The 11,877-nt window shown below is 39.0% G+C and overlaps 1 protein-coding gene across 1 annotated transcript; it reads right to left on the bottom strand.

Annotated features, from left to right (window-relative positions):
- Window positions 1–2,804: 2,804 nt before the first annotated feature.
- LOC122150932 (probable G-protein coupled receptor 141) lies at window positions 2,805–6,675 on the bottom strand. The gene is given in 2 exon segments (XM_042782214.1): window positions 2,805–3,722; window positions 6,619–6,675. Coding segments are annotated over 2 exon segments (975 nt in total).
- Window positions 6,676–11,877: the final 5,202 nt, after the last annotated feature.

Consider the following 11,877-nt stretch of genomic DNA (forward strand, 5'->3'; position numbering starts at 1 on the left):
AATTTCCCTAAGCCTCTGGATACCTTCTTCTACATTAAACCAAGGCAGGTCTGGTACTTCAACTTGACTTAAGGTAGGCCACCTCATAATCCATGCTTCAGTAAGTCAACCAAATAAACTATTAGATCCTTTCTTAACCTCTCAAGCTGAAACACTGAATGAAGAATCTATACTTAGTGGGCCTAAATCAATAAACTCAGACTGATCCAATGTTACATTCTTTGCACCATTATCCCACACGTCAGTAGCCACTCCCATACATATTCTCCAGGTTTCTGTCTGTACATGTTGACAAAATCCAGTAGGTCTTTTTGGGTGTAGCGTACCACCTCCTCAGTCACACTTTCTATTTCACCTTTTGGGGCTCACTTGGACTTAACTTTAGTTATAGGTTTAGCAGCAACAATGGGTGGTTGGGGCAGTTTCTGAGAACATTCAGGAATGTCTTCTATGGCCTCTGCCTCAGGCAATGACCCACCAAGAACATTTGGATTAATACCATCAAATTGAGGTGGAGGAGATAATGGTTTTACAGAAATGCCTTCAGATGGGAGGGATTCAACAGCATTTACAGGCTCCATATCCTGATCTTCCTGACTATCTGTCCATATGTCCCCATTCCATGTTTCAGGATCCCATTTTTTCCCAATCAATGCCCTCACTTCAACTTCAGACACCATTCTGGGTTGGTAATTTAATTGGCATTGTAATTCAGCCACCCTTACAATAAGACTCTGATTTTGGTTTTCAACAATATCAGCTCTGTTACTTGAAGAAATAAGGCTTTCTTTCAGAGCACAACTGGAACAGTGAGGTCTTTTATTCAGCACTTAATCCATGACTCAGCAGCCCTGAGCTCATCTCGCTCTTTCACCACTTTTTCTAGTGTAAGTAGGACCAACCAACCAGCTTCCTTATACTCCTTATGCTGACAAAATTGTAGAAAAGTATCAAATATACAATCACCCAGAGCCTCACTTCTCACAAGTACTTGATCTATTTGTGATGCTATTTTGCATATTAATGTTGCCACCTCACGCCATGGATTAGCAGGACCCTCTTTACTAACAGAGGCAGGGTCACTAGTGTCTTTACAATTAATCCAATTGGAGAACTAATTTAGGAAGCCCATCCTTATGATTTTGTCTCTCTAGAACCACTCCCGGTACCAAATATGTTAGACTGGGTTCTCTAGAGAAACAAAACCAGTAAAGCTTATATATAGAGAAAGAGAGACTTATTTATCTTAGGAAAATGGCTCACACACTTATAGAAGCTGGCAAGTCCAAAGTTCTTGGATCAAACATCCAGCTGGAGGCTTTTACCAACTCACACAGCTGCCGGAGCTGAGGAGTTCAAGGTTGGCAGGCAGTATACTGGCTGTTGATTCCAACGAATGATGAATCCAAGGTCTCCAGGCCAAATGGTGGATTGTTCACTCACAGACAGGTGTAGGCAGCACAACAGAATCCTGATCCCCAGAAGAGTATCTCTTATCCCAGGATTTCCATAAATATACTGGAAGCAGTCACATCCTTTTGGAAACTTCTTTTCAATGGATTGGCTGCTCAAAATATATACATCTGATCCCATCATGGGAATAACCACATCACAACTGTTTAAACCAACAAAATTGTGGTCCAGCCAAGTTGACACACAGCTCCAACTATCATAAGTGTATAGTGGGTTCAAAGCACCAAACTTTCAATTATCAGCTGAGAACATATAGGATCTCTTAAAAAAGCTGAATAGTCCATGGTCTCAAAGTTTGGGCTCTAATTTAGTCTGGTAAGCTTAGACTAAATTTAAGTCTAGGTGCTTTCTTCCTTCTTCATACATTTTTTTTTTTCTCCCGTGTTTAATGGATCCATGTCTGAAAGGCTAGGTCTGGAAGATAACTTTAGGTTCTTCAGTACGTATCATGTCTCAATCACAGCCTAATCACATCTATGCTTAATCACTCTTGAAAGGGCTTCCTACAACTCTGTTAACTTCTATATCTGAGCTAATGCTTTCCTCCAAATACCAAAGCCAGAAAATATAGCTTTAGTGGCTCCCAGTTGTTTTCAAGGGGTAGCTATCTCAAGTTAAGTGGAAGTTAAATAAGTTGAGGCCTCTCCAGAATTCATTTCATCTATAGAGTCCCTATCTCTGGGTACGCTGGACCTTGAACAAAGACTAAAGTTTGGAGATTGAGAGAAAGAATATTCTAGGATCAGAACTCAGGTGAAAGCAAACTCATAAAGGAAAAACACTTGTAGAGTACACAGGGAAATCCAAGAGCTATTTAAACAAACAAACCCTCTGCCACTAGATGGATTCTGGCTCATAGAAACACTTCAGGACAGAGTAGAACTTCCTCTTATGGTTTTCAAGGCTGTAAATCTTTATGGAAGCAGACTACCTCATCTTTCTCCTGTGGAGCAGCTGATGTTATTGAACCACTGAACTTTTGTGTAGCAGCTGAATGCTTTAACCACTATGTTACCAGAGCTTCTAAGAGTGGTTTAGCTGGGGTAAAACACATGAAAGTGATAGGAGTTGAATCTTGAAGAGTCGGATGAGGCCAAGTTGTGTAGGGCAAAGGAGATTGAATATATTCTATCTTTAATGGAGATCTTGTAATGGTACTCCAAAGAGAGGGATATAATCCATTTTAACTAACTTTTAATAGGTAAAAAATTTTGGTGATCATGAAAAGCAGAGAATTTGAATAGTTTTGAAGTTGCAGTGGCACCCAATGAATTGAAACTATTATGTCACAGTACTGGGCAAACTGATAACAAAGCAAGTGAGGTAAGTAGTTAATGAATAACTCCACCTATGAAACACAGCATATCTAAGCAGCAAACAGTAGTTAAAGCTACACAAATTTCATTGTAAAGAACTAACTTAGCATTTTCTCTCTCTGAATAATTTTGAATAAAGTGTATCCGGAATGCATGGTGGGGTATAAAACAGACAATTACTATTAGAAGGAAGAAGAAGCTCTTGATTTGAGCTCTATACTCTTGATGGGCCCACATGTCAGGCCAAAGAGCCTTTATCAGTTGAAAGATGACAGCCATCTTTATTAGAAATAGGGTCACAACCGTTGTCATCATAATGGTAATTATAGAATAGTTCATGACAATGTGTTCCCTGCGGCTGAGATCTTTGTAGAACTCAAAGCATCGCTGCTGTTGTGAGTGACTTGGATCTATTCCATATTGTAAAAAAAATATTGGCAAAAAAATGAGGCTTCCTACCATCCAAATGACAACGCTTAAAACTACCACATGGTACTTCTTTAACTGTTGCATTTGGAGTTTTTTAAAATAGATGAGTAGTCGGAATATGACAATGGCCATATAGAAAACAAAGGTAAAGTACATATGACCATATATTATGGCACTAACCACTCGGCAGGTAAAGGATCCAAAGTTCCAGATGACTGATACGTAATAGCTGAGGCGGAATGGAAGACTGATCAGAAGGATTGAATGTAGCACTATGATATTGATGATGATCGTGGCAATCACTGATTGACTATTCCTTTTGAACATCATTCATGACATCGTAATTGTTCCAGCAGTGCCTCCAAGCAAAACCACACTGTAGAGTGCTATCAGAATCATCCTACAACGCAAGTCACAGTGGTCTAGGTCTACGTTGGAGGTGTTTGACAAGGTGGTGGCATTGATCAGCTCCAAGCTTTCCCATGAAGAGCTTAGAACATAAACCTTAAATCAAAAATATTTACAAAATTAGGATAGATATATTGAAAGTATATTGCAAGTGTGCATTAATAGTATTGAATTTTGCAATCCCAGCCAATTATTTACAAACCTCAAATTGTGCACCAAATAAATATTGTCAGAGACTCCATTTAATTATACAAACATATTGAAGAGACAGAAGGAAGTGATACAAAATAACAAATTTGTTTGAATCTAAACTTCAGCACTGTGCACTCAAATATGTTTCAGCACACATACCCAGGCCAGGACTAGTGTGAGACATGTTAGCCTCAGGCATAAAATTCAAGGAAGCAACAAAAACTCACCAATGAAAATAATATTTTAACACATTATATTTTTTAAAAATCAAAATTAGAATACTCCAGAAGTCTCAAAGGTTTGAGCTCTAATATATTCTTCTGGCAAGCTTAGACGAAATTTAAGTGTAGCAAAAAAAATCATGATGAACAAAATAGCAAAATTTTAAATAAAGACAGGATCAGTATTCAACTAATCTACATTCATATCAGAGCTAGAAAGATCATTCCTCCTGTTGCCAAGCAAACCATTTGGGGATAAAGTACAGAATGCCACATAAAATATGTGCAATTATTTAAAGAAGGTATGTCAGACAACACTTTAGAATGTTTTTGCAGTTTTTAATCTGGAAGCAACATATAATATACATATTTGTTATTTTTGTTAGCTGCCGTCTAGTTGGCTTGGAGTCATGGAAACCCTATGTATAACAAAAACGTTACCAGGTCGGGCATTATCTTCAGGATCATTGGCATGTCTCCCAAAATTTAGTGACTTAAAACAAGAAATGTGGATTAGCTCACAGTTTCTGTGAGTCAGGAATCCAGTTTGAGTCCAGTCAGACAATATTCTATAATGCATATATTAACTGCACCTTTTTCTCCATCTTAACCCTTCATCTTTTTCTGGACTGGTGTGTTGCATTTAGAAATCTCTAGGTAGTGCAAACAGTAAAGTGCTTGACTATTAACCAAAAGACTGATGGTTTGAACCCATCCAGAGGCACCTTGGGAAGAATGGAATGTGCCTCTGAAAGGTCACAGCCATGAAAACCCTGTGGGGCAGTTCTATTCTGAAACACACGGTGTTGCAATAAGTTGGAATCAACTCAATGACAACTGATTTGGTTGTGGTGTTGTCACATTCTGGTGAAAAGCTAGGTTTGGAAGGTGGGTTATATTCAGGGCTTAACCAGTTAATTCCAGTTTGATCCCCTGAGAATTTGCATTTCTACCCCAGATATATTGAATTAGAATCTACATTTTATCAAGACCTATAAGATCTATAAGAATCTGTAAGATTCACTGGGGATCTTGTTACAACCAAAAGACCTTGTTTATCTCATTACTTAATTTGCAAATAATTATGTGTTACCTACCTATTTGTATGTTACATCAAATTATTGTTGCATCAAAAAGTATTTAATAAAATACTGGACAACAACAAAATAAAACTTTTCAGACTTTGTTTTGACAGTATGAGATCCAGCCAACAACAGCTCAGATTCCTCTCACTGGAAGATTCTGTGCCCATTTTCCTCCTACATTTCCTGCCCACCTGGCCACAGGCACATCTGATCATTTGTGTGTGAGTAAGAATTTATTCCACACTGGAAATCTAAATATCTTAAAGGTATTATTTTGCTACTGTAGTATATATATAGTATCTCTTAGGATAACAAAATTTGGGGTTTGTGAAAAATCATATTGGACCTAGATATTTATTACCTTCAAAATAAGATTTTATTGTAATGCTAAAACAATTACAAGTTTCATAACAACCTTAGTTTTGTGTATTTACATATGCATTTCAATAAAGCACACATATAAAATATATAATAATAAGCTTTTTGTGTGAAACAGAAAAGTTATATAAGAATTTATGAAGAATAAATATGGTACTGACTTAGTTTTAACATTTTGATAGTCCTCAAGTGTAAGCAGACAAGATTTAAGACTATAATTATTTTAAAGCAATAAAAACCTAAATTATCAGTTTCATAAATTAAATGGAAAAATCTCATAAGACAGTAATATTTGGAAATAAACAGTGAACACAACCACTGGCTAATCATAGGACAAATATTTAAGATTGTCTCTTAAATGGTAAAACTGGAAATTTTTTCTTTTTTCCCATTTTGCAAGATGTTTGTAAAATTAAAGTTGCACTGCAGTGTAATGCCTAAGGCATTTTGACTGCTAACCCACCAGCCACTCCTCGAAGGAAGATTGGACAATCTACTTCTGTAGCGGTATCGCCTCAGAAACCCAAGGTTGCTATGAGTCAGATCAACTCGATGGTAGTGAGTTTGGTTTTTTTTTTTTGCACATGTGAAGAACTTAACCAAGTCCCTGACATATAATAGATCATCAAGTTGTTATCTCCTTCTGTAATGTACACAGAGGTACTTCATAAACACAATACAAGTTCCCATTCTTTTTCAGTTGTCCCTCAGAACTGTCCCAGTAGGGAGCTGTGGTAGTGTAATGCCTAAGGCACTTGACTGCTAACCAGAAGACTAGCGGTTCAAACCCACCAGCCACTCCTTGGAAGGAAGGTTGGGCAATCTACTTCCGTAGTGATACCGCCTCAGAAACCCAAGGAGGGGTCGCTATGAGTCAGGTCCGACTCAACGGCACATAACAACAAAAACAACAACAGGGGTAAAGTCAAACAAATAGAAGTTAGATTATTTTTTCTCAGGATTCCACCCTTATGACAACACACCCATTCCCAATCTTATCCAGCAAAGCCTGCAATTTCTAAGTATTTCTCTTTTTACTCATTAACACCAAGTACTGAAATTTCTGGATCTGCACTCTTCCTGTAAACAGATCTACTTTGTATCCAAACTACTTACTTGGTCTTTTCCTGTCATGATTTGCTTCTGGTAGAAGACTCAAAGTACTCTGGTCATTTGTTGATTATATATAATCAGGTCAAGCAGTTTTCTGGAACTGATACTCAGCTATCACACAGTCATATGATTGAATGATGAACTGAGCATACAGTTCAAGATTTAGACTGACGTCTCACCAAGTTAAACAGTAGAGATGGAGAGCCAGATAAACCACCCAGAGAGGCCACAAACGGATATTTATCTTCACAGCTAGTGGTTAAACAGTTTCAAAATTATCCCTATAGGTGAAGACTTTCATTTTCAGTATCAATGACTTCTTTGCAGCAATTTTCTTATTTTTTTTTTTTTAAAAGAACTTTTAGTGTTATTTCCAACACTGTTTCTTATCATATTGTTATGCATTATCCCAAATGTTTTACATTCAGATTAAGAATAATCTAAGGGGATGTTTTCTATGTGATGATCATATTCTCAGCAGTAAGCTCAAAATATTTATAATATTTCCATCCTTGGCTTTCAATTTTCAAATGCTACTTTTCCTCATTAACTTCCATATGGAGATATGATTCCTTTGCCTCTTGACCCACAGGGGATGTAAATTTAGTAAGAGCACTAATTTTTCTCTAATGTCTTTCATCAATCATTTCACCTCCTGGCCTACCCTAACAACTATTTTTAACTTTGGTAAGATGACCAGGCATAATTTTAACAAAGTATTCAGTTAAGTACATGTAAAGATGACAAAGATCAACACACCTTGAATGGTTACAAGCAAACCCAACCCAATCATATTACCACCATTCAGCAGCAGGTACTCTTCAGGACTCAAACTCTATCACCTATAGTGTAAGCTCATCATGGCTTGTATTCAGGTAACAACTGATAAAGTTCTCGTTTGGAACAGAGTAATTGCTCCACGATTATCCAACCGTGTTCGTGACCACAGAAATATAAAACAGCAGAATCTAAATGTAATGGAGCCATATGCTTAATTATCTGAGGGAAAAAATGCTCAATAAAAGATAAAACTTCATCTCTGATTATCAAAAACAAATTTGTACCAATTCAACTCAGCTGGAAAACATTTCAGTGGAATCAATTTTCTAACCCATTTCAAAAACAGTCCTTAAATCAAATAAATTCAAATATACAAAATCTGGGTTATAGGCCTGGATTTGGACATATTATCTGACATTTCTCATTTTTCAGATAAAATGTGTTCCTGAAATCTGCAGGATAAAGTATGTTCCCATAGAAACCATCCTATATTTAGGGACTGCTTCTCTGACGGAGGAGTAAGTGGTAAATAAATTAGATGTAATCAACAATGGAATGTAAAAATAAAACTCAACTATAATTTGGAACTATGGATTGCACACTAATCATTCAAATTTTTATCATAAAGTACTAAACTGTGCATTTATTGCATTTACATCATAGCTATAAGAATGCATGTATTTTGTATTTTTCCCCACTATAATCAGAATTCAGATCTTTTTTTCATGAAGAGTACCAAGTGTTGAAAGGAAAAATAAACAACAACAACAAAAAAAAAAAACCTTAATTACCTTAATTTGACAGTTTAGAAGTGATCAAGTCTAGAATAGTTCAATCCTCTTATTTTACAGATGAAGCCACTATGACTCAGAATGTTCAGAAAATCACCTCCAGCCTACAGGGCAAGTTAGGAATAGGTATGTTTGAAAACTGTGGTCCCATTTCAAGCCTTTGCTTCCACTGCACCATGATGTACCTGCTGTGAGGAACTTGAGATAATCTGTGTTAGAAGTATTAACAATCTATAGCTTAATTTTCCTACATCTTTCTCCATGATATTTAAAATCATACTTTTGGAATTGACATTAATCTTTAAATAGAAGTATGTTTTATAACCAAAACTAAACCAAACCCACTGCCATTGAGTCAATTCCCACTCATAGCAACTCCCATTGGATTTTCAAGGCTGTAAATCTTTATGGAAGTGGATTACCTCATCTTCCTCTTGTGGAGCAGCAGCTGGTGGGTTTGAACGGCCAGTCTTCTGGTTGGCAGTTTGATGCCTTATGCAGTGTGCCACCAGAGCTCCTCAATGGCAGTGGGTTGGGTTGGGTTTATATTTTATACTCTTCAGAAATTAAAATTATTTAAATATCATTCCCCCTACAACTCATTAAAGTAAGGCATTGACTTTGGTGATTAGATAAAGTTAATTTTCAGAAGACAAAGTTGATCTGTCTTGTACATGGCTTGTTTGAAGGAGATGCTGCTGAAGATGCCTCCATCTTGCTTACCTCTCCTTGTCCTTGAGCCATTGAAGAAGGGTCATTCGCTAGCCATCTTTGCCCCTAAAGCAGTGATTGGGGGCCACTGGACTTTCTAGAGTTGTTAAATTATTATTATTAAATACTTTTTGAAAGAACTGAAGAAAAAATTCAAGCCTTAAATTGCAATACTGAAGGATTCTGTGGGCAAAATACTGAATGAGGCAAGAAGCATCAAAAGAAGATGGAATACAGTCACTATACCAAAAAGAATTGGTGGATGTTCAACCATTTCAAGAGGTGGCATATGATTGTTAGGAGCCAATGCCTAGAGGAACAGGACCAGAGTGAATTGTTAGAAAACATAAGTTTTCTTGAATCATCTGTCTGGCCGATGGGCTGAGGCTTAAAGCAGCGTCAGCCCCATCCTGTCTCGGCAGGGTGCTTAAGTAGTGTTTTAATTTAGGAGGTAGATTGCCTGTTTCAAAAGAGCTAATCCTGAGTGCGGGGTGGGTGGAGCACAAAACAGAAGTGGGAACTGAAACAAAGGGGAAGGGGCAGAAGTTGGGGTGCAAGGGGTGGGGACAAGGCAGAGGCGGAAACTGGACACAAAGAGAAGTGGAAGTTGGGTGCAGGGGGTGGGGACAAGGCAGAGGTGGGAAATGGGCACAAAGAGAAGAGCAGAAGTTGAGTAAATACAGGCTGGGTAGAGAGTGAAGAATCTACCTATTATTTCAGCCTTTTTTTTTAAGCTGCAACCAGAGTGCAGTTCCTGCGGCTGCATGACTGCATCCTGCAAAGCAGCCAGGGAGAAGTCAGGGAAGGCTCAGGAGAAGAGCGTGGGGAGAGCCGTGGCTGTGAACCTTCCCCTCCATTCCGACAGAGCAACTGTAGAAGACTGTGGGGGAAGGGTGCAGGGAGAGGTGTGGCTGTGCAGGGAGGGAGGGTTTCTTTTTCTTTTTTAGCTGCAGTTGTGCACTGGGAGAGCACACCTAAGGCTGCCTCTATAGAGCAGCGGAGAGAACACGGGCAAGAGTTCAGGAAGAGTGCACTTTCCCACCATGACCACCTTTGCTGCCGTTGGAGCACCACCGGCTGCCATATCAGTTGGGACAGGATTCCTGCTCAGGAACCAGGGCTGGGGCATCCCAGGCACAGCCAAAGGGTGCAGAGCCCATGAGGGTGCTGTTGCCATGCAGCACCCGCCCACTGTGTGGCATGGGTTTGCAGTTGGTGGGCTCCAGGAGGCTTCAAGAGGAGGGCATTCCATTTCTTTGCTGGAGCCCAAGCCAGTGGGAGTTACAGAGAGAACTGGGGCTGCCTACTGGGCAGCCACCCTGCAGGATCTCAGCCACACTAACCTCCAATCTCTCTCCTCCTTTTTTTTTTTTTTTTAACTTGTGGTGTTGAGGGGCAAAGGTCTGACTTCTACAGCTGCTTCAAGCTGTCAGTGGGTATAGAGTTGTCTCTACTAGGGAGGAGTTTGGGACAAAGGCTGGTATCCAGTGGTGGAAAGTAAAAGCATCATGTCTGCCATAGATTTGTTGGTGATTGTCTGTACACGGTTCTCTCAAAAGGAAGAAAGGGTTTGAAGTAGGCAAGGGCCAAAAAGAACAGTAAGGAGGATCATTATTAAGGGTCCTGATAAGGGGGTGAGCCAAGCTGTCCAGTTTAATTTTTGTAACCACGAGCCCCAGGATTTGAACAGTTCCTATCAGATCCTGGAGGCTCGATCAGCTAACTTCTTTGCTGTGTCCCTTATTACTCCTGACTGGTTGGCATAAAAACACCATTCCTCTTCCAGGAAGAGACATAGTCTTCCTTTTCAACTGTTTAGGTCTAAACCTCTTCGGTTCTGTAACATAACAGATGCTAAAGAGTCTATTTGATCCTGCACCATCATTATACTCTGGATGATCTCATTTAGGCTGTCTGATAGGTCTTTAGAAGACTTTTGTAATATATCAGGGAGGTGGTGAGGCCCCCAATGCCTGTGCTTACTCCTGTTGTTACACCTAAAGTTACAAGAAGGGGGTACACAGGCCATGTTTGGATCTGGTATATGCAGACAGGGGAACCGGTAAAGATTGGTTGTTAGGTGCAATTTCTATTTCAGGGGCTAAATAGACCAATGTACACAGTCCAGTCCAGTTTGTGGGAAGACAGAGATATGTGTTAGTTCCACAAAGAAAAATAGCCCTACCTTTTGTAAGCAGAAAACAGTATCTATGAAGAAGAGATGTAATTTATTGTTTTCATTTTCCCAAGTGGAGAGGGTGCCGCTGAAAAGTAGCATCAGTTAGTGGTTGGAGTGGGCCTTTAGGATCATGTTGGAATTTAACTTGTTTCCCATTAATAATAATGGGAATAAAAACCATTAATAAAGGTTGCCTTTTCAAAAAATATATAGTTCTTTTCCTTAAGCCAAAATCTATAGGTATTTGGATAGCCAAAGTTTTTGACAGTCAGTGATTGAAGCCTGTGTCCAGGGATGCCATGGGTGCAGTGAAAGGTATGTTACTGGTCAGCCTTGGCAAATGGCAGTATATTTTTCCAGTCCTTGCAGAAACTTTAGGTGGTCCCGAGAATCACACGAGTTGAGTGAAGGGGGCTGGCTGTGTAACTCAATAACTAGCTGATCCTGGGAAGGTTGGATGGTTATAGTAAGATTACAAAAGTCCTCTGGTAATTTTCCCAGGTTTTTGTGTTGATGTGTTATTTGTTCTCATTTTATGCATATTGGTGCCTGATAGACTAATTTGGTATTGATAGTTATTGGACCAAAAATAGCATTTTCTTTGGAAATGTATGAGGACATGTTTGCCATAAAGGATTGGAGAAGCCACACTGCTCTACCAGTTAGGGTTTTGTTGGTCATGTCTGTGATTTGAAAGTATAAAGGTCATCTAGGCGCATTAGTTGGAAAGTTGGTCCTCCGTATATTTTGGGGTGAAAAGAAATACTGGAAATGGTTCAAGGTGATGCTGTTGCAGATGCC

The sequence above is a fragment of the Orycteropus afer genome, unplaced genomic scaffold (assembly GCF_000298275.1).
Source record: "Orycteropus afer afer isolate SDZICR_OR568_19922 unplaced genomic scaffold, OryAfe1.0 scaffold00263, whole genome shotgun sequence".
Lineage (NCBI taxonomy): Eukaryota > Metazoa > Chordata > Mammalia > Tubulidentata > Orycteropodidae > Orycteropus > Orycteropus afer.